Raw genomic sequence first — 23,567 nt, forward strand, 5'->3', positions numbered from 1 at the left:
TATAATTTAGCTATTGAAAAATAGCAGATCTACAAGCTCATAGCGCGCCACCGAGTGGCGCGCTACGAGCTTGTAGGTCTGCTATTTTTGAAAAATCGTGAAAATAAAATTATTATTTTTATTTTTTTTGAAAATAATTTGGGGACCCCCTAAAATAATTTGGCGACCCCCCGAGGGGTCGCGACCCACGGGTTGAGAACCCCTGCCCTAGATTTGCACAAGTAGGCCTACTTGTGTGCAAGGCGTAAGTTGCCACCTCGACAGAGTGCATTTCTAGTTTCTTTTTTATTAGTGTGGTTGCCCAAAGGGCAAACAGACTATAGTTATTGTCACACTTTATTATTTTCCTTTTTCCGGAGTAACCTACCTAACTTCCGCTGTGATTGGCCGAGCTTTGCATAACGTTTGTAGTAGCTAATTGGCTGTTGTTGGTTACGTAACCAATCTATTTTTCTAGTTTTACAATCGTTTATAAAGACATGAATTCCCTTGAAGGGGCAGAAGACCAAACTATTCAAGCATTATAGAAATTTTCAAATTAGGGAGGGGCCTATGTAAGAGACTGCGGCAACCACACTTTGCAATTTTTCAAAATTGCGACTTCTCTAATTATTATTGTTGTTGTTATTAGTACTATGACTAAATAAACAACTACATTCATATTCGTAGTTCTGTTGTAGTTATCATTTCACATTTAGTAGTAGTTGGGAGGTATCCTGTCTAGCAGTGAAGTGATTTGTTTTACAGCTGTAGTATTATTGTAAGCATCCATATTTAAAGCTTCAAATCCATTCAACAATTGAAGCTCTGTATGGAATCGAGAAACAGGACATGTAATGTGTGTTTAAAAAAAATACTGGTACATCAACAAAGTATTTAAAAGTTTCACTCTTTATTGCCTTTTGTGTCGTGATACAGGGTGTCTTCAGAACAATACAAAAAAAGGTTATTAGAAAATATACAAAAAAGTACAGACAACCAAATACGATGGGGTATAAATCCATTACAGCCTTTGCCATACAAGTCTAAAACGAGAGGACCAAATCGCCAGGTGATTTTTACATACATTGCCTAGGGATACCGTTGTCTCTGTCTCTGTCACAGTGGCATCATAATGTAACTTACATCACACATTGTCCATGTGAGGCCAAGGGAACAGGTAGGCTACAATATACACACAGCAGCATTAGTCCGATGCGGGATGGCGTGGTAACACCGCTAATGCAGGCAGAACTCCTGAATATTTTAGGGTAGGAACTGGTGGAAAGCAATGCTTTTTTGCAATGGCCTACATTGTAATATCTGATTGTTAAATTATGTACAAAGGTATTCAAATGTATACACACAGTTACAAATGGACAAATTAACATTGAGGAATTGGCAGTGTAGTACTTGTTAAGTACTAGAACCTATTCGAACTGAAGAATTATTTTGTTCAGAAATGGCGACATCTCTGAGACTAATTATGTCAAAGCATATTGGAGGTTGTTGATCTAAAGTTTAGAAACAAACATTGAAGATCAGAGCAGATCTTCTACCATCCACTAACTTTAGTCCTCGCCAGACTTTCTTTGGCTCAGGAAGCCGAAAAGAGTTCTTATTCAGATCATGCTGCTGCGTTTACAGAACTGGACTATTGTTGATTATTGACTGTTTGATAGTATATGGAGCATGAGTGTCTGGAAAAAAAGGAAAAAAAAGAAAACAAATTCCCTCCCACAGCAAAATCCAGAGTGGTAATTTGACAGTGTAAATGGACCCAGCACTCCATATTTTACTGTGCAGTCTTGACTCACAAAGGCAACTTTAAACCAGCAATAATGTTTTTCTCCAGAACAGCATTTGTGCCACAGTATCGCCTTTCTCCTCGGCACATTGTTTGTGTAAACAGATGCCCAAATCACAATGTTAGTCATACTTAGTTACGCGATACTGTAATCAAACTTAGTATGATATAGCCATTGGTAGGAGGAGTACTTGAGTAAATGTACTTAGTTACTTGTAGTACTAAATACAGTAGGCACTTTCTACCAATGGATATAGCTCTGACTGAACTGGGTTTAAAGTCCATGCTACATCTTGTACCATACATGCCACTCTGAAATGAACTTAGGAAATGCAGACAGAACATGTGTAGCACTGGTTTGACTTGACTGGTTTTAGGTTCATGGAGTTGTGATATCTTGATCTAAATATTATATTAAATATTTTGTATCCATGAATATGCTTGGGGTAATTGGTATATAGTGATAGCTGGAAAAAGCCTTTTGGATAGCGTCTAGTTAGTGTACACCCTCTAGGCTAAAGTAAACGAAAGGCACAGTAGAGCTAATTTCTTCTTTGATGTTTACTTTTTTATGTTTATTTTGGCTCAATATGTATGATTATTACATTGACTTACTGACTAGTCCACTAAACATTTGGAACTATTCCATTGGCTTACTGCCTATTTCACTAAACATTTGGAACTATTCCATTGGCTTACTGCCTATTTCACTAAACATTTGGAACTATTGCATTGACTTACTGTCTATTTCACTAAACATTTGGAACTAGCCTATGGCTATGACGAATGTCAGGGTTTGGATTTGACCCTGAAGAGTTCCATATCGGGAGTGGTAATAATAACACTTAATTTTAGCTCTATTTAGCTCTCCTCCACTCTCCTCTCCTCTCCTTTTATTCCTCTGTTATAACTACTGCTGGTATAAAATTCCATCATAAATACATCATATTTAACAAACCGTACAAAACAGATCAAGTATAAATAGGGCACAAAGACAAGTGGACAAACTGTGTAGCCTATGTGTTTAATACTGTGTGACTAGAGATACTGATATTTTCACTGTATTCAATTCAATGATCAAATGTACTGTACAATGTAACCTACAGGCCTGGAATCCTGTATATCTGCACACACACAGTGCTGTGTGCTTTGGACATCACTGATGAAAGAAATACCATCACATTATGCTACAGCAGTGGTTCTCAAAGTGGGGACCCCCGGGGATCCTTGAGGGCCTTCCAGGGGGTCCCTAGCTAAAGGATTGATCATTAGGAACCACATGGAATTAATACAAAATTAATACAGGTCTGTAACTCTGAGAGTGTTACAAGAGTAACATTCTCAGAGTTATGGGGTTATGGGGTACATGGCCATAATGAGTAGCAAAGTGGGGGTCCTTGAAATAAAAAAAGAAAAAAGAAAAGTTTGAGAACCACTGTGCTATGGGTATATAACATAATTATGTAATTTAATTTGTTGATAATCTACTGTAGGTTTAATTCTGCAAAAAAACAAAAAACAAAAACACGCATCATGGACAATGCCCTCAAATGTGTGGTGAGATTGTATAGCTATTAGATAAGATTTATTTGAGCCTGGTAGTATAGCTTTTATCCTTCTTGGACTCATTTCCGAGAGCGTTCATAGACACCAGTGTTTTTTGAGGGGCGCTAGCCCCTCCTATACACAGGTTTAATGTTTGTCTTTAGTTCAATGTTTGTTTTGTAAACGCATTGACAATGAAGGGAAAAATTATGTCATAATGTGTCATTTACGTCATATTGTCTCTTTATTGTTAATGGCGTTTAATGTTTGTGTTTGCACCATTTGTTTTACATCACCATTACATCACCTAATCAACATGAGTTAGACGTTACTATATTTGCGCCCCTCACTTCACACGGGTGTGATTTTTGTAATACAAATCCCTTGAGCCATTAGGTATGTGATACTAATATTTGTGGAGAAAATGAAGGTTCAATGGTTATTAATTTATGCTTGCTGAATAACAATATTTGACAGCTCAGGTAAAAGATGGTACAAAGACATGCTGAAGAATGCTATGGACGCTTTGGGAAACGAGTCTACGTGCACATTTATTGAATCTTTGGCTCCGTCCTGCGAAAATGCAGTCAAAGGAAGTCACCCTCCTCTTCCTCACCCACTTCCTCTTCCTTCTCCAGCCTCCCTGCATTTCCACTTCCTCATCCGCATGTGTCACTTCCTGTTCAGTCACCGGGGCGACAGCTCACTTCCTGGAGAGCAGCTGGTTCTCCAGGGTTTCCAAGCGAGTCGTCATGGCACCCAGTGCACCGAGGGTTAAAGACAAACACACAGACCAAGAGTAATAACAATAGAAAACCTTAGTTACTAGTTACTTTGTAGATTTTGATTATTATTACAACACGACTTCAGTGGAAGTTTTACTTGTAACAGAGTGTTTCTACATTGCAGTATTGATACAATTTGAGTACTTTTTACACCACTGTACTGTACTGTACTGTACTGTACTGTACTGTACTGTACTGTACTGTACTGTACTGTACTGTACTGTACTGTACTGTACTGTGTGTGCACACACACACACACACACACACACACACACGCACACACACACACGCACACACACGCACACACACATGCGCGCAGGCCGACATTCATGTACACACATGCACACTCACGTGTGTTTCTAAACACCCTGAGCAGACAAGGGAGCATTTTGTCCTGACCAGTGGTGAATGTACCTCAGTAAGAGAGAGAGAGAGAGAGAGAGAGAGAGAGAGAGAGAGAGAGAGAGAGAGAGAGAGCGAGAGAGAGAGAGAAGGAAAAGTGGAAAAAATAGCCTAGTGGCTGCTGAAGTAGTGCTAAATCTGGGTTGAAATGCCTCAGCTAGCACCCCTCACCACGCTAAAGGCCTATTCATGGTCTGGTTTTTCGGTGGTGAGGTGACCACCGCTCCGGTGGTGAGCTGACCACCGGAGCTGAAATAACGTTGAGCGGTGGTGAGTAAAAACAGAGAGAAGGGCTGGAGCGGTGGCGGTGGTTTGCTCTTCACCGCGGCTCGTGACAAATCCAGACTATGTATGAGCCTTGATGAAGCCAAAGATTTCAACAGCAAATTAAATCTCCTCTTATCTCGACCAAGTGATTATCTGAGCTGCACAAAGCGAGGTAAACTATTGCAATGACTATGTCTGTCTGCGTCCACCAGAGGGTGCTAAAAGCACAGCTCTTACTATGCACATCTATGTTGATTTTTCTGGGAAGAAAGCCCTCATTTTAAAAAGTTGCTGGTTTTAGGAGGTTGTGTGCAGGACTGTAGGACACATGAAAGGATATATTTCTGTGTAAGCTGCTCCAGAGTGCTCAGGGTGGCCTGCTGGAACTCCACAAGTCTCTCACAGGCACATGGATCCTTCACCTCAGTCTCCCCCTTAACTTCGGCTGCAGAGGGAAGAGTGGACGAAGAGAAAGGGGAGTTAGAGAGAGAGTGGTGTGATAGTGTAGAGAGAGAGAGATGAAAAAGATAATGATGAGCCATTAACACAGTGATCTTCCATTCTGCTAAAGTTGCCGTACAAAGTAACAGACAAAAGATAGCCTACACTAATTGAATTATTGATAATTTATGACAGTATGCCAAATATGGGCCGAATTGAAAATGTCAAAAGCCTTCGCGGCCCACCCATCTGCTGCGTGCATGTCATCATCAATCAATTACATGTGATCCGGCTTGGATCAATGGATCGGATCAGCGCCCTACTATGAAACCGGTACTGTTCTGGGTTCAATCCTCTGCTCAGTCCTGCCCCTCACTATCCCAGAAATGCAAAGACATTGGTGACATTAAACTGAGTAACCCCCACAAATGTCCTCGAGGACCGCCTTGTAGTCCCTGTGCCACACACACTGAGCCCCGCTGGTGTAACGTACCTGGGCAGACATTGAGCTTGAGGTTCTCAGCAATGGTGTTGATGGCAGAGAAGTCAGTGGTGTAGTAGAAATACTTCTCCACAGGCTCAGAGGCGATCTCACGAAGCTCGTCCTCCACAGCCTTCCCTACGCCCACGGCATACATGGTGATGCCTGTATAGAAACCCAAAGACATGTTATTGTCGTTCCCAAACCTATGAGCTTGAGACACAGAAGAGAAATGTGATGTCTCCCTGAGAAGTATTTTTCCCCTCTAATTTCTTTTAGGGAATTCTTTTGAAAAAGTTTGGAATATGTTTTTAACTTGAGATTTATTTTAATAATAATTAAACATTTAGTGAATATTTTACTCGAGACCCACAGAAAATGTTCCGCGACCTACAAATGGATCCCGACCCACTGTTTGGGAAACAGTGGTCTAAAAAAGACAGAAACAACAGTGATGGAGAGACATTTGTCTGCATATCTCACCAGCTTCCTTGACCTTCTTGGCATACTCTGTGATGTCGTCCTGGGAGCGACCGTCCGTGAAGACCAGCCCGATGCGGGGGACGTTGCGCTCTGCGGGGCGGGCTCCCTCAGCCTCTGTGAAGCTGTTCTCCAACGTGTGTTTCAGGGCCAGGCCTGTCATGGTTCCCTTCTCCATGTAGTCCACCTAGCATGGTTGGAGTCAAACATGAAAATGAGTATTTCTCAAGCTATGGGCCAGCCGGCCAGGATCTAATCTTCAACTGATCTGCACACTGTTTTATAGTGGGTGTTGAAATGAGTATCAAGCGGAGACAAAAATACTATAGGCCTAACTGCTAATTTAACCACATTGAATCTGGTGTCCCTATTATGGGCATGTCATTATGTGAACATTTAAAGGAGAATTTCAGACTAGAAGGCTTTCTTACTTTTATTTGTAGTTGTTACGTCCCCACCAAAGAGGTCCAGGTGTTATTTTGTGCAAAAGTGCATTATTGGCTATTTCCCCAACCATAAGCCCTCAATGAATTGAATTGCATTGAATGGAATTCAATGAGGGTTGTTGTTCGCTTATTTCCATCGCTCAAAAATCATTTTTTTGTATATATCCCCTCTTCATAATGTAAATAGTATCCCAAGCGGCACACTTTACTACTTTTTTCGATGGAAATAAGCGAATTAGCACAAAGGGCTTATGGTAGGGGAAATAGCCAATAATGCACTTTTGCACAAAATAACACCTGGACCTCTTTGGTGGGTAGGTAACAACTACAAATAAAGGTAAGAAAGCCTTCTAGTCCGAAATTCTCCTTTAACAAAAAAAGCTCACAACATATCTCGGATGTAATGAGTTGTGAACTTGAAGATTGGCTATTTTTGTACCATTTAAGTATAAATAAATGAACAGGATTTGATTGATGAAGATCCATAACGAATCAAACATTATCCTGAGTAATTTTACTGTCTGTGAGCACAGCTCTCCTGTGCTCTCATTGGCTGTAATATGGACCTTCTCGGGGTGCCGTCGCAACCCCGTTCATACCGGCGTATGATGTCCAGTTGGCGAGAGAGTCAAATATCAAACCTGCTAGATATTCAGAAATGCTCGGGAAGGCACCGGCGAGCACTTATATCTGCGATGGATCTTCTCTCAGAGCCTTACACACACAGCGAGCAAAACGTCGGTGACCAATCCTGATCTTGCGTCAGATCGGTTTTGTCGGCGAGCACCAAAAAGGCTCCCCGACAGCATAATCGGAGCAAATACTGCGCAGTGTGTAGGGGCCATTATCAAGCACCCACTTTTGATGTCCCCAGAACACTTGCATATTCCCCAAATGTATTAGAGTTTCTAGTGTTCCCAATAAATCTGTACAAATAGTATTTACCATAACACTTCTACTGTGACATTTGTGGACACACAATAGTTAGTTAGCCAATAGCCAAAGTTACAAATAGGTTAATTTTGTTTTTTTTAAAGAAAAGGGGGAAAAAAGGAGAGTAACTAAATATTAATAATGTATGCTTTTACCTTCATAACAGCAGCTTTGATCTCGTCAGCTGTGTGGTACATGTTCAGAGGAAACTCTGTTCTTACTCGGCTAGAGTACTGGACCAAACCCACCCTGGTACCATGAAGGGACACATCCAATGAATCCACAACCTGCACACAACAACACAGAGGAGAGGAGTCATCTGATCCTTATGCTGTACATGGGGAGGCATACTATGGTCCGACGGAGCATTGGTTCGACATGCGGACTAGCGCCTAGTCCCGTGCTTGCGGTTATGGTTAGGTTAGGGTTTGAGGTTGGTTGTCGTGTTTCGGACCAATGACTAGTCGGACCAAACACATGCACTCACTGTACATGGGGCTAGTTCAACTTATCCAGGTACAGCAAGTGCAGATCAAAGTTTAAATTCAGAGGTACGGTGGTTTGATGTTGATTACATTTTTACCCTTTTTTGCTTCCAATCTTGCCGCGATGCAAAAAAAAAACTCCCACACACTTCACCACTGCTGTTGTGGTCCTACTGGCTCACCTGCCAGTGAGGAGCCCCCACGAAAAGGACATATTACCTCACGTCCTACTCCTGCCATGGCATTCAACACCCCCCACTGACAGGTATCTAATCCAATATGCGACACGTTATATGATGTGAAATATATCAGTGTACATACAGTATGACCAAAGAAATTCCTACCTGGTTGACAAACTTTTTGATCATTTCAAAGTTCTGCGGACGGACACTCTTGGATCCGTCAATCACCAGCACCAGGTCAATGTTGGCTGACCTGCAGGCTTGGGGAGAGGAACAGATGAGTTTAGTAGTTTAGTTTATTTCGGTCAATGTTGTAGTAACATACGTTTAAAATGTCATAGATAATACAAAAAATCGAATTGAGAAAATAACCACACACAGAAAATAGCGGAATTGCAGCTCAGTAGTTCTGAGTTGTAGATTGGCTTATATATACTGTAGGTTTTTAATAGTTTGCAGAAATAAGCACAGGAAAGTACGGTTCAATACAAGGTCCGTTAAGAGGATTTAAAACCCAAGAAAGCCTATGGCTTGCTTCCATTGCGGTCCTTCATCAATTCATCAGAACATTTAAGGCATCATATAAAGTTATAAACGGTCAGAAAGGAAAAAATATACACAGTGAAGGGGGGGGTGACTGTTTTCCTCTGGCCAGTTTCGAATTGCAGCCACCCATTAGTGCATTTTAACTGATTTTGCTGGGGACCCCTTGGAACCGCACAGGGGTCCCCGGACTCCACTTTGAGAACCACAGTGTTACAGTGCCTGACTCAGACAGAGATATAATATACAGTATAGATTGTACGTACTTCCACAACTCTTGCCGTCGTCTTGCAGCAGTTGACCCTCGGGGCAGATACAGTTGTAGGCTCCTGGGGTGCTTATACACAGGTGCTCACAGCCATGCTCCACTGTGTTACACAGGTCCAGATCTGCACACAGTGCACACATACACACATAAGCACATACTCATACAAAGGAGTTAAATAGGGGAGTGGGTAATGTAACCTCCATATGTGTGTGTTTTTGTTACTGAGATATAGGGAAGAAATTGGTCTACACCTTGTTGAAGACCACTGTTATAGACACATCCAACATTTGTTTTTTTACTATTTGAAAACACCTAACTCATGCACACCATAGACAGTACAGAACAGTATGCCTGCTGAAGCTTAAATGAGAATTACACTCAAAACATATCTATCTTGGTATAATCTCATCAGTCTAACTCCATATGTGCTGTAAGAGGCAGATTATATCTAAATTTTACATCATAAAACACAGCAAGCTATGCAAGCTAATGAAAATTGGGGGTTGTAGTGTATACTTGATTGCGCGGCTTACTCAAAATAGTGCTGCTCGTGACAGACGCTACCCGAACGACGGCAGCGATCACAACACTTTAGCTTTTACTTTTACTACGGACATTTGTCCTAACGCTGTTGTGAGACGCCATAACGATACTTGTTTGTTCTCTGACTAGTTTATAATCTCTAGACAAGTGTGTTCCAGTCGTTTCGTGCGAGCGTCACTGATTGGCCAAATTCTACACACGCCTACTGTCTGGATAGGCCAAGCACAATGATTGACACATAGGGGAAACAATGAACACCGGTCCTGTTGGGAAGAACCAAGTGACAGCAACAGAGGGGTATCGTTGACCAAAGTTGTACTTTAATTCAGAAAACCTGTAGTATTAGATATATATATAAAACCCGGACTATTTTATTATCAAAATTGGATCACCCTCCCTTGGACTCGAAGTAAAATTAGCTCACCCTCCCTCTGACTAAAATGAAAAAGACATGGCCCTCCCCTATTTTCCTCCAGAGCCCCCTTTTCGAAATTTCGACTGGTCCCTTAGTTAAAGGAAAAGTAACTGTAGATGAATACAAAAAATAGAGCTACAGAGACTGAGGAGATGCAAAGAAAAACATCTTCTGTTCCGAGTGGAATTGACTGACTTGTGCAGGTCTTCTTGTCTTTGTTGAGTTTGAATCCTTGGGTGCAGTCGCAGGTGAAGACGCCCGGAGCGGCGATACAGATTTGTTCACAGTCATGCTTGCCCTCAGCGCACAGGTCAATGGCTGAACAACACACACACACACACACACACACACACACACACACACACACACACACACACACACACACACACACACACACACACACACACACACACACACACACACACACACACACACACAATAGCAGTCAATATGAGCGTATGCTTGGCTTTACTTGTGTATGTTGTGTGTGAATATACGTATGTTGACAGCCTGGTTACGTATTTGCAAACTGTATTTGTTTGTACAGTATGTGTGTAGCTGTGTGTGCATGTGAAGCCATTATTAAAATAATAACGATACATGATGTGTGTCTGTGTGTCTGCCTGTCTGTGTGTTTGTGTGTGTGTGTGTGTCGGTCTGACTGACGTGTGCAGCTCTTCTTGTCGTCGCTGAGTGTGTATCCTTCATTGCAGTCGCAGGTGAAGACTCCAGGTTCAGGGAGACAGATATGTTGACAGTCATGCTTACCCTCAGCACACAGGTCTATGGCTAAACAACACAAACACATACACACACATGCACTGGTTAATACCTGTACATCTACACGTTTGTGTGTACAGTATGCATACTGTACCAGTGTATGCACAATATGTAAGTCTTTTTGCACCATGATTTCTCATGTCATTTATTTTATTATCATGTTCCTTTTATGCATGTGAATGTACAGGACCATACCGATGGTACGTGTGGCATGTTAAGCCTGAGATATACAATACTGTATGCCATTACTGCTCACCAAGGATTTATTTATTTAATCTGATTTAATCCGACCAGAGTTATTGTCTTTTATTAGCCTTTATTCTGTTTCGTTTCAGTGAGTTTACAGAGTCCTTTTGCTAATTTATTGTTTAAAGGCATAGTAAAACAATGTTACAGTGAAAGTTACATACTATGCATTTATATTAAGTTGTTTAGTTTGAGTTTAGCTTTTATTTGTTTCAGTAATAGTTATAGTATTTATGTATTTATTTATATGTATTCATTCGTTCAAATGTTAAAACGTTCGTTCATTCATTCATCCATTCATTCATTCATTCATTCATGTGAAATACAAACATAACATCCCACTCTCAATAAACATATTTTTCGTTAGTTTTGTAAGTGTATAATATTGTTTATTTTTATTTTAGAGTCTAGTTTACCATTTATTTCCACAACTAGTTTTAGGCTTTAGTTTAGTTTTTGTTAACTACAGTATAATCTTAAATACTTAATTTTGACTCTGCTGTTATGTCTGGTTATTGGTGTATTTATTAGTGTTTAATGCCTTTGATATAATACTTCACGTTATTGTTGTTTGAATTCATTTCAAAAACACAGATTGAGCTGAAAATAATCCCTGGAGATTAACCGCACACTGAGGTTCAGTCTTGCAGGTCTTGACTCAATTATTCCCCTAAGTGCAGTAACGTTTTATTAACTTTGGAGCAAATGTAAACGGCCCAACTAACGTGTGCAGGTCTTGTTATCTTCGTTGAGAGTGTATCCTTGATTGCAGTCGCAGGTGAAGATGCCCGGCTCGGGTAGACAGATTTGTGCACAGTCATGTTTGCCCTCAGCACACAGGTCTATGGCTGAACAACACACGCAACACACACACGTCAATACAGGCAAGTCCCAAGTCAACACAGGCAAGTCCCACAAGTCCCAAGTTAAGAAAGACTGACAAGTCCCAAGTCAAGTTGAAGTCCTAAACTTTTAGTTTCAAATCCCAAATAAATCCTAGCTTGTTGAAGGTAATAAGTAACATGAAAAGTCAAGAGAGGGCTCAAGTCAAGTCAAGTCGAGTCGTTGGCGTTGAAATCCAAGTAGTCTTTTGATTTGATCATCAAATTTGTGACTCGAGTCGAGTTTCAAGTCCACACCTCACACAATTCATGGTACACTGGTCATTACTGCTGGTCATTTTCCAAAGTATGCAGTAGGCTTTGATTTTCCAGGAAACCATTGGATCCCATTCATTTCCGTACAGTTTGAAAATCAACCTGCAGAGACTTGAAACTTGCTTGAGACAGGTACTGTAATCCAACACGCAGGTCAAAGGTCATGTAATCGTTGTTTGTCCATTTCAAAAGCACATATTGAACTGAAAATAATCCCTGGAGAAATTAAGTGCGGTAATGTTCTGATGACTTTGGAGAAAATGACTAACGTGTGCAGGTCTTGCTGTCTTCGTTGAGAGTGTATCCTTCATTGCAGTCGCAGGTGAAGACGCCCGGCTCGGGGAGACAGATTTGTGCACAGTCATGTTTGCCCTCAGCACACAAGTCTATGGCTGAACAACACACACAACAGCAGTCATTATGAGCGTGTCTTTGATTGCACTCATGTGTATATGCGGCGCAATAGCACATTGCATAAAGTCTCCTTTATGCAATCCAGAAAAGACAGAGAATACGTGTGTGTGTGTGTGTGTGTGTGTGTGTGTGTGTGTGTGTGTGTGTGTGTGTGTGCGTGCGTTTATAAGTGTGAGTTTGTGTGTGTTCTTGTGTGGCGGCCCAACTAACGTGTGCAGGTCTTGCTGTCTTCATTGAGAGTGTATCCTTCATTGCAGTCGCAGGTGAAGACGCCCGGCTCGGGGAGACAGATTTGTTGACAGTCATGCTTCCCCTCCGCACACAGGTCTATGGCTAAACAACACACACATACAGTACACACACAGGTTAATACTGCTGATAACGTCCTGTTTGTCTGTGTGTACAAATATTGCCATATGCACACCTGTGTAAGTAAGTGTGTTTTGCAGAGCTGGGACGAAGTCACTGTTCTGCAAGTCCCACGTCAAGATAGGCAAGTACCAAGTCAAGTCTCAAGTCAAGACTGTTAAGTCCCAAGTAAAGTCCAAGTTCTAATCTTTTTGTTTCAAGTCCCAAATAAGATGGACTGCCCATAATTCAGACATCCCGTTGGTCCGATCTACGACGTGGGCGGTTAAGACTGAGGTTAGGGTCCGACCTACGTAGCCGGTTAAGACTGAGGTTAGGGTCCGACCTACGTAGCCGGTTAAGACTGAGGTTAGGGTTAGTGTTAGTGTAATAAGAAGAGAGGCCTCAAGTCAAGTCAAGTGTTGGCGTTGAAGAGCATTTTGAAGAGCAAGTAGCCTAAGTCTAAAGTTATAAAATTATAGTGACTCGAGTCCAAGTCGAGTCTTGAGTCCAAGTCTCATGTGTTTAGCTTGTCTATCATTGTACACTTGACATTGCTGCTGGCCATTTTCCAAAGTATGCAGTAGTTTGATTTTCCAGGAAACCATTGTTTTTCCATTTATTTCAGTGCCATTTGGAAATCAACTTGCAAAGACTTAATCTTGAAACTTGCTTGAGACAGATAATCCAACACGCATAACTTGACTGTGCAGTTACTTTTGATGGGTCCTACTATATTGCCCCAGGTATAATCACGTTATCGTTGCTTGAATGCATTTCCAAAGATTGAGCTGAAAATAATCCCTGGAGAAAAGACTTTCTACTAAAATTCATAACTTAATAACCATGGTATAGTGAACGTTGGCCCAATTCATCACTAAAGAGCTGTAATGTTTTAATGACTTTGGAGAAAATGTAAACGGCCCAACTAACGTGTGCAGGTCTTGCTGTCGTTGTTGAGAGTGTATCCTTGGTTGCAGTCGCAGGTGAAGACGCCCGGCTCGGGGAGACAGATTTGTTGACAGTCATGCTTCCCCTCAGCACACAGGTCTATGGCTAAACAACACACACACACACACACATACAGGTTAATACTGCTGATAACGTCCTGTTTGTCTGTGTGTACAAACATTGCCATATCCACACCTGTGTAAGTAAGTGTGTTTTGCAGAGCTGGGACGAAGTCACTGTTTTGCAAGTCCCACGTCAAGATAGGCAAGTACCAAGTCAAGTCTCAAGTCAAGACTGATAATTCCCAAGTAAAGTCCAAGTTCTAAACTTTTTGTTTCAAGTCCGAAATAAGTACTAAGCTTGATGGAAGCTATCAAGTGACTCAAGTCAAGTCAAGAGTCATTGAAGACCAAGTCGAGTATTTAAAAAACATTCATCAAGTAGCCTAAGTCTGAAGTCATGTGATTCCAAGTCGAGTCTCAAGTCCAAGTCTCGAGTCCACATCTCTGATGTTTAGCTTGTCTATCATTGTACACTGGTCACATTGCTGCTGGCCATTTCCCAAAGTATGCAGTAGGTAGATTTTCCAGGAAACCATTGTTTTTCCATTTATTTCAGTGCCATTTGGAAATCATCTTGCAAAGACTTGATCTTGAAACTTGCAAAGACTTGATCTTGAAACTTGCTTGAGACACATAATCCAACACGCAGAACTTGACTGTGCAGTTACTTTTGCTTATAATCAAGTTATCGTTGTTTGAATGCATTTCCAAAGATTGAGCTGAAAATAATCCCTGGAGAAAAGACTTTCTATATTAAAATTCCGTCGTTTGTTTGGAGAAAATGTAAACGGTCCAACTAACGTGTGCAGGTCTTGCTGTCGTCGTTGAGTGTGTATCCTTGGTTGCAGTCGCAGGTGAAGACGCCCGGCTCGGGGAGACAGATTTGTTGACAGTCATGCTTTCCCTCAGCACACAGGTCTATGGCTAAACAACACACGTACAGGTTAATACTGCTGATAACATCCTGTCTGTTTCTATACGCATATCTTCATACAGTATGCACACCAGTGTAAGTAAGAATGTTTAGCCTGGCCTGGGCCGTGGCTCAGCGGTCCAGGCACCTTGGCCGGTAGCCCAAGCCTGGCAGTGTGCCGCGGGTTCGACTCCCGATCCCGACGGCCCTCACTGCATGTCACCCCCCCCCCATCTCTCTCCCCCACTTCCTGTCAGCCTACTGTCTGTCCCTCTATAAAAAATATAAAATAAAGGCGAAAGCCGCAAAAAAAATAAATAATAATATTTAGCCTGACTACCATTTGCGGTACACACTTAACATTGCTGCTGGTCATTTTCCAAAGTTTGCAGTACTTTGATTTTCCAGGAAACCATTGTTTTTCCATTTATTTCAGTGCCATTTGGAAATCAACTTGCAAAGACTTAATCTTGAAACTTGCAAAGACTTGATCTTGAAACTTGCTTGAGACCGATAATCCAACACACAGAACTTGACTGTGCAGTTACTTTTGATTATAATCACGTTATCGTTGCTTGAATGCATTTCCAAAGATTGAGCTGAAAATAATCCCTGGAGAAAAGACTTTCTACTAAAATTCACAACTTAATAACCATGGTATAGTGAACGTTGGCCCAATTCATCACCTAAAGAGCTGTAATGTTTTAATGACTATGGAGAAAATGTAAACGGCCCAACTAACGTGTGCAGGTCTTGCTGTCGTTGTTGAGAGTGTATCCTTGGTTGCAGTCGCAGGTGAAGACGCCCGGCTCGGGGAGACAGATTTGTTGACAGTCATGCTTCCCCTCAGCACACAGGTCTATGGCTAAACAACACACACACATACAGGTTAATACTGCTGATAACGTCCTGTTTGTCTGTGAGTACAAACATTGCCATATGCACACCTGTGTAAGTAAGTGTGTTTTTGCAGAGCTGGGATGAAGTCACTGTTTTGCAAGTCCAACGTCAAGATAGGCAAGTACCAAGTCAAGTCTCAAGTCAAGACTGATAAGTCCCAAGTAAAGTCCTAGTTCTAAACCTTTTGTTTCAAGTCCGAAGTAAGTACTAAGCTTGTTGGAAGATATCAAGTGACTGGTAAAGACTTGACATCTCAAGTCAAGAAGAGAGGCCTCAAGTCAAGTCAAGAGTCATTATCATTGAAGACCAAGTCAAGTATTTTCTTTTTAAATTTCATCAAGTAGCCTAAGTCTGAAGTCACACATTTCTTTACTCGATTCCAAGTCGAGTCTCGAGTCCACATATCTGATGTTTAGCTTGTCTATCATTGTACACTTGACATTGCTGCTGGCCATTTCCAAAGTATGCAGTAGGTTGATTTTCAAGGAAACCATTGTTTTCCATTTATTTCAGTGCCATTTGGAAATCATCTTGCAAAGACTTGATCTTGAAACTTGCAAAGACTTGATCTTGAAACTTGCTTGAGACACATAATCCAACACGCAGAACTTGGCTGTGCAGTTACTTTTGCTTATAATCACGTTTAAATGCATTTCCAAAGATTGAGCTGAAAATAATCCCTGGAGAAAAGACTTTCTACTAAAATTCAGAAGCGTCGTTTCTCTGGAGAAAATGTAAACGGCCCGACTAACGTGTGCAGGTCTTGCTGTCGTTGTTGAGAGTGTATCCTTCATTGCAGTCGCAGGTGAAGACGCCCGGCTCGGGTAGACAGATTTGTTGACAGTCATGCTTCCCCTCAGCACACAGGTCTATGGCTAAACAACACACACACACATACACACACATTAATACTGCTTATAACGTCCTGTCAGTATGTTTAGCCTGACTACCATTCACGGTACACAATTGACAGTGCTGCTGGTCATTTTCCAAAGTTTGCAGTAGTTAGTCAGATTTTCCAGGAAACCGGAGGAATTGTTTTCCATTCATTTCAGTACAGTTTGAAAATCAACGTCTTTTTACGAATGAAATTCATAATGTATTAACTGCGCACTGAGGTAGTTAACTGAGGTAGTTAACATTGACTCAGTTATTCACCTAAAGTGCGTTAAGGTTTTAATGACTTTGGAGACAATGTAAACGACGAGAAGACTAACGTGTGCAGGTCTTCTTGTCTTCGTTGAGTGTGTATCCTTCATTGCAGTCGCAGGTGAAGACGCCCGGCTCGGGGAGACAGATTTGTGCACAGTCATGCTTCCCCTCAGCACACAGGTCTATGGCTAAACAACACACACACATAGGTTAATACTACTAACAATGTCATATACAGTACACTGTGTGTGGTAAATGGTGCATTTATATAGCGCCTTTATCCAAGGCACTTCACATAGATTGTGCATTACATTCACCCATTCACACGTGTGTGTGTGTGTGTGTGTTTGTGTGTGTGTGTGTGTGTGTGTGTGTGTGTGTGTGTGTGTGTGTGTGTGTGTGTGTGTGTGTGTTTGTGTAATGTGTGTGTGTGTGTGTGTGTGTGTGTGTGTGTGTGTGTATGTGTGTGTGTGTGTGTGTGTGTGTGTGTGTGTGTGTGTGCGTGCGCGCGCGTGTGCACATTTGCGTAAGTCTTTTCACCATGGTTTCTCGTGTATGTTCCTCTATGAATGTCAAGTTACAGGATCATTGGCGTGCTTATTAGTCTGACTACAATTCATGGTATTTGAAATTCATTTAATTTCATTCAATCATTTGAATGAATCACAGCATGCAGTAGTTTTGTTTGATTTTCGAGGTAGCCATTGGATTGCATTTTACGAGACTTGGAAAAAAGTTAAATAAAGATGCTTTTAAAGGTAATGCATATTGAGGAATATGAGTCAATGTTCTATCTAGACAACAGACAGTTACTATTGTCTTCCTCTTTCAATCTCTCCCAGAGTGATTTGGCTTGACTTTTGTGACGAACAGACTGTAAACAGCAACCTATTTTATTTGTATTCAGAGCAGTGCCATGCAAGGCTGATAACACTGGCTGTACTGCTTTGCAATGCCAGGAGTATGATGATGATGATTATGTATGTTTTGTCTCTATTTGGGTGTTACAGTACATGAAGACAACTACAAAATAACTACAGTAAAACTATTAGTAACATAACTATGATCACCCTCAGATTGTGTTTGTTATTGAAAATATTATTACGGTAGATTTTTTGAAATATTGTTTAGATTTTTTCTTTTTTTCCCACTTTTTTTAGTAGGCTATTTTACACAAGGCATAGTAGGCTATATTAAATGTGTAGTTTGAAGTGTCCCCCTCATGACAATGACACCGGTATGGTCCTTTAAGTAAGTGCATGTTTTTTGTATGTCTGAATTGCATGTTCTATGCGCACAAACTATTAATTGCGACCGAAGGTCGCAGTTAACTATGGAATCGTGCATTTCCGGTCAGTGTGTTGGTCGGGCACCATTAGTGTGTTGGTCGGGCACCATATATGGTGCCCAGGTTTCGTGACATCATGTGACATCATCAGGGATGGAGATTTGGAGACCCTGATGTCATAGAAAATGAGACCTTCTGTCGTGGTTAAGCCCATATATGGAGATCCCTGATGTTATCAATATTGGCCAGCAACTCTACATCTGACCTCAAACCCTTAGATCTCCAATGGATATGTCAGAACCAGCTGTTCTGACATTCCATATGTTGATCCTTCCCCATCCATCCTTACTCTTCGATGTCTCCCTTTTGACTTATACCTGTCCATTCAAATTTCAAACTCTAGACAGGCCTGCCCCAAAGTTATTAGTGCAGCCGCGCCCGGCAGCCGGCAAAAACTAGAGTTCTCAACAGGCCCACCTGTCCATTCAAAATCTAGACGGTCCTGCCCCAAAGTTATTAGTGCAGCCGCGCCCGGCAGCCGGTGAAAACTAGAGTTCTCAACAGGCGTCTTACTGGTATACTTACTGTACAGTGACCTTTTGCTTATCTGTGAACCTTAGTGAGTGTAGCCTACAATACTGGACAGGGACACAATACTATTTGAGCATAAGACATAGATAAATGACACTGTACAATTGATTTCCCTTTAATTGTATTATTCTCAACGTTATTCCGTAAAGAATATCTAGGCCACGTTTCCAGTAAAAACCAGCGTTGCTTCATTGTAACACACAAACACACAAAAAGTACCAGGCATTGTTTATAAGCTCTGAAAATGACCATCTGTGTAATCAGGTACTAGGTAAAACAGGTGTTTGAACAGCACTGAGATTGGACGAACCCATAGCCACGTTAACATGAATTCTTCTGAGGAATGCTGTCTATTTTGTTACGTAAACTCTCTGTGGTATGTGGGTTAAACACCCTGCTAGATTACATGGTGTTATCCGTGTCTTGGTATGCCACGGCTTCAAAAAGGCGAGCGCCGAACATTTCCCTTACTTGGGGGTCGTAAATTAACCTCAAGTAAATTTTTTTTCCTGTCAACAGGATTCCCGTGTTCTGTTTGCAGCAGATACAAACAGAGAGATGTGCAGGTCTGCGTACTGTACGTGCTTGGGTCAGGGGGCAAAACAAGCCTGCATGCATGTGTGCTCATCTGTGAATGCAAGATTGGTCAACTCAAGTGAACTATGGGTAATGTGTGGGACGGGTGTGGGTGTGTGTGTGTGTGTGTGTGTGTGTGTGTGTGTGTGTGTGTGTGTGTGTGTGTGTGTGTGTGTGTGTGTGTGTGTGTGTGTGTGTGTGTGTGTGTGTGTGTGTGTGTGCGTGTGCGTGTTTGTGCGTGTGTGTGTGTGTGTGTGTGTGTGTGTTCGTGCGTGCGCGTGTGTGTGTGTTTGTGTGTGTGTTCGTGTATGCATGTGTGCGCACGTGCACATGCTCATGCAGACAGATGCTGAAGTAAATAGGGAGCATGGTTGGCAGTGTGTAGTCATGTATATAACACTCTACTCACGCTGGCAGGTCTTGCCGTCTTCCAGGAGCCTGTATCCTTCCTTACAGCGGCAGTGGTAGCCATTGAGCACGCTCACACACTCATGATCACAACTGTGGTTCCCAAACGAACAGTAGTCGATCACTGAGGAGGAGAAAAGCAGCGAGGCCAATAAGCAGCAGAGCGAGAAAGACAAGCAGAAGCGTGTGTGTGTGTGTGCGTGTGTATGTGGAGACACAGAGAGTCTCATGTGTCCCATAGGGCAGGGGTTCTCAACCCGGGGGTCGCCAAATTATTTTAGGGGGTCCCCAAATTATTAAAAAAAAAAAAAAAACGATTTTTCAAAAATAGCAGACCTACAAGCTCGTAGCGCGCCACTCGGTGGCGCGCTATGAGCTTGTAGATCTGCTATTTTTCAATAGCTAAATTATAACAATGCTTAAAACACCAAAAGGGGTTCCCGCCCAAAATGGTTTAAGGTTATTGTAGCAGTCAATTTATATTGGGGGTCGGGAGGGGGCGGGGCGGGGGTCCCGAAACATTGCCAAAGCATTTCCGGGGGTCCCCGGCCAAAAACGTTGAGAACCCCTGCCATAGGGAACGATTGTCCAATTCAATTCTTCAATTCGATAAGTAATCGATAGAAAAACAGTTGTTTTTTTGGGGTGAACTATCCCTTTAAATATGACCAGGCCATATTTCTTGTTGAAAGTGTAGAAATGGAACTGAAAGGTCCACCTTCTTACCCTGAATGAAATGATTTAAGAATTTAACAGATGTCTCACCTTCGATTTTTCATTACAAGAGTGAATAAAAACAACTCAGGGGACTGTTGTTTTGTATTCTGTTTAATGCAAATGCAAGTTTGGGGGGAAATGTTCCTTTCCCCCCCCCCCAACTATTGTGAATTTCTGTCACAAACAAAGCTGTTGCTGAAAGCATTGGGGCAGATTGGAGTACTTTGGAGCACAAGGTTAACGTTAAAGCCAAGCATGAGCAAAGAATCAAACGCACTAATCGTGTGTGCAGTGACACGAGAATGCATGTGATGATAATGATGATGAGTGTGTGTGTGTGTGTGTGTGTGTGTGTGTGTGTGTGTGTGTGTGTGTGTGTGTGTGTGTGCGCGTGCGTGCGTGCGTGCGTGCGTGCGTGCGTGCGTGCGTGCGTGCGTGCGTGCGTGCGTGCGTGCGTGCGTGCGTGCGTACGTGTGTGTGTGTGTGCGTGACTAACTTGAACAGGTCTTCTTGTCTTCATTGAGTGAGTATCCTTTGTTGCAGTCACAGGTAAATGCACCAGGTGAGCTGATGCAGATTTGTTCACAGTCATGCTTTCCTTGAGCACACAGGTCAATGGCTGAAACACACACAGTGAAAAATGTTCATATAAGCTCAAGGTTAGAGTGACACTGTATTCCATCCATTTACCAACTCGAATCAATTCATAGGCCTACCTGTACATTTCTAGAGGTGTGACCACATGATTGACCTGTATTTCATTCATTGATTGCTGCCCTAGTGTTCAGACTTGAGCTTACGGGGGAGGGGTTAGGTATTCACTGTCTTGCTCAGGGACACCTTGTAATCCAACCTGGGACGTTGCCCAGGGGGCCTCTCTACCCATTCAGCGAAGGCCACCCCATAACTTCTTTCATTATTACCTTTTTCGTGAATGTGTTAAATTAATTAACGAATTGCCAAGTAATATTCATTGTCATCATCAGTCAGTGTGATTGTGTCATTGGTGTCACCTGTGCAGGTCTTCTGGTCCTTATTGAGGGTGTATCCAGGCTGACACAAGCAGTGGTACGAGCCTGGTGAACTTTCACAGATATGCTCACAGCCGTGGTCCGACTCCAGACACAGGTCCATGCCTAGACACAAGATATCATCATCATCATCATCATCATCATCATCATCATCATCATCATCAAGATCACTGGGTCTGGTCTTTAAGATACTACCAATACCAAAATTCTCGAGAGTGAGTTTCCCAGCTCATCTGATCTCGTTCCCCAAAAGATTGTCTCAAACATGGAAAAATGCCTACTCTACGCAAACTAAAAACTAACCTAAAAGACTAAATGACTCACAATCAAAATACATTTTGAAGTAGAAGACCCTAGGAACACCTTGGTAGTAGCATCCTCCGTCCCCCTCCCACCCCTCCTTTTTTATGTAAATATACTTCTTAATGATTAATTAAGTAAAATGGACCACAAAGGAAACAAGCCCCTGGAGCTTTTCGTGTTATCTTTTAGTATAACCTTTGACTGCTCTACTTGTTGCTACTACTGTTAAAACAACGTGTTACAGTAATAAAGTTGGAGAAGATTCACAACATGATCCCAGATTGTAAAGTAGCCAATTCATTTTGTTTCCCTTCAGCAGTAAGCATCAAACATTTAAAAATGATTGTTTTCATTCGAGGGTGGTTATAGGTGGTTATAGGCTCGTTGTGTCTTTGAGACAAAACAAGCAAGCAGCTTTGATATACATAAACCCAATTGCACATCAAGGCAAGACCACAATTAGTGTGTGTGTGTGTGTGTGTGTGTGTGTGTGTGTGTGTGTGTGTGTGTGTGTGTGTGTGTGTGTGTGTGTGTGTGTGTGTGTGTGTGTGTGTGTGTGTGTGTGTGTGTGTGTGTGAGAGAGAGAGAGAGCGCACACCGTCAGCGTATTAACAATCCACCATCATGTAGGCTGAAAATCCCCTTTTTGTATTGGAACAAAAAGGATAAAGATCAGATTACCAGGAGGGCAACAGGATAAAAATCAGATTACCAGGAGGGCAACAGGATAAAGATCAGATTACCAGGAGGGCAACAGTCCAGTAATGAAAACTATAATATCAGTAATAGGAAATATCAGCCCTTTAAATAGTTTACAGAGGCACATATGAGAAAGCATTAAAGGACCACTTCACCACTTTTCAACTTCTCTTCCTATAATTGGTCCTAACTAATGTTCATGATAAAATACCACAATTTTTGTGGTATTTGTCTCATAGGAGGGCTGTGGGCAGTTCAGAAACCCGTCCACCAGTGACATCATCGATGGTGAATCCAGGCTTTCTTTTCCTGAAAAGTTGCAATGCAAAAGTTGAAGCCATCGTTCTCACGATAATAGAAATCTAAATATATTTTAAAACAAATCTTGTTTAAAAAAAATCTGCCTAATGATGATGTCACTGGTGGATGGGTGTCCGAACTGCCCAAAGCCCTCCTATGAGACACAGAATGAGTAGGAAAAAATGGTGGCGTTTTATCATGAACATTAGTGAGGACCAATTATATGAAGAGATGTTGAAAAGTGGTGAAGTGGTCCTTTAAGTTCTCTGAGGCTCAAAGGCCATGGTGCATGTTTCTATCGCGTCTACACATGTGATGTGTTTAACTACATATATATTATGTTAGGCTGATTGATGTAGCCTGTGGCACAAACTGCAAATCCCACCTGGAGACTCAACTCCAGATGTATCCCTATTTTATGCTGGGTTTAGCAAACCTGCGGTGGTGCGAAATGTGTTGATTTTCTCTGGTTTCATAGTGAGGGTTTACATAACTGTAATGGACATTATATTCATAATACACACCAGACACATAAGGAATCTACAAGCTCACCACAGACATTTTCCGTAGAATAGCAAGCCAAACTAGTGAGTCAAATCTAACTCAGCACTTCCTGTCTTAACCAATGAAAGATTCAACATCACTGTTTCATTTTCATATTTACTACAGAGCTTAACTGTATTGCAACTCTAGGCCAACACTATTGAACTGAAGCATGGATTACAAATC

At 41.8% G+C, this 23,567-nt stretch overlaps 1 protein-coding gene and 1 long non-coding RNA gene across 2 annotated transcripts in view; one reads left to right on the top strand and one right to left on the bottom strand.

Moving 5' to 3' along the window:
- The first annotated feature begins 902 nt into the window (after positions 1-902).
- On the top strand, positions 903-1,705 carry LOC306929137. Its single transcript, XR_013790749.1, has 2 exons — positions 903-1,347; positions 1,390-1,705. It is a non-coding gene; the product is annotated as an uncharacterized lncRNA (long non-coding RNA).
- Positions 1,706-3,142: 1,437 nt separating this feature from the next.
- Positions 3,143-23,567, bottom strand: part of matn4 (matrilin 4) — a 38,754-nt gene continuing 18,329 nt past the window's right edge. Inside the window, exons 6-22 of the mRNA XM_079509861.1 lie at positions 21,519-21,641; positions 21,002-21,124; positions 15,616-15,738; positions 14,762-14,884; positions 13,881-14,003; positions 12,810-12,932; positions 12,455-12,577; positions 11,754-11,876; positions 10,669-10,791; positions 10,198-10,320; positions 9,043-9,165; positions 8,396-8,493; positions 7,722-7,853; positions 6,191-6,374; positions 5,720-5,872; positions 5,126-5,230; positions 3,143-4,093 (exon numbers count right to left, since the gene is read on the bottom strand). Coding sequence (XP_079365987.1) covers positions 4,035-4,093; positions 5,126-5,230; positions 5,720-5,872; positions 6,191-6,374; positions 7,722-7,853; positions 8,396-8,493; positions 9,043-9,165; positions 10,198-10,320; positions 10,669-10,791; positions 11,754-11,876; positions 12,455-12,577; positions 12,810-12,932; positions 13,881-14,003; positions 14,762-14,884; positions 15,616-15,738; positions 21,002-21,124; positions 21,519-21,641 — 2,084 coding nt within the window. The 3' untranslated portion in view covers positions 3,143-4,034. The remainder of the gene's footprint in view (positions 4,094-5,125; positions 5,231-5,719; positions 5,873-6,190; positions 6,375-7,721; positions 7,854-8,395; positions 8,494-9,042; positions 9,166-10,197; positions 10,321-10,668; positions 10,792-11,753; positions 11,877-12,454; positions 12,578-12,809; positions 12,933-13,880; positions 14,004-14,761; positions 14,885-15,615; positions 15,739-21,001; positions 21,125-21,518; positions 21,642-23,567) is intronic.

This window comes from Electrona antarctica (assembly GCF_951216825.1).
Source record: "Electrona antarctica genome assembly, chromosome: 9".
Taxonomy (NCBI): domain Eukaryota; kingdom Metazoa; phylum Chordata; class Actinopteri; order Myctophiformes; family Myctophidae; genus Electrona; species Electrona antarctica.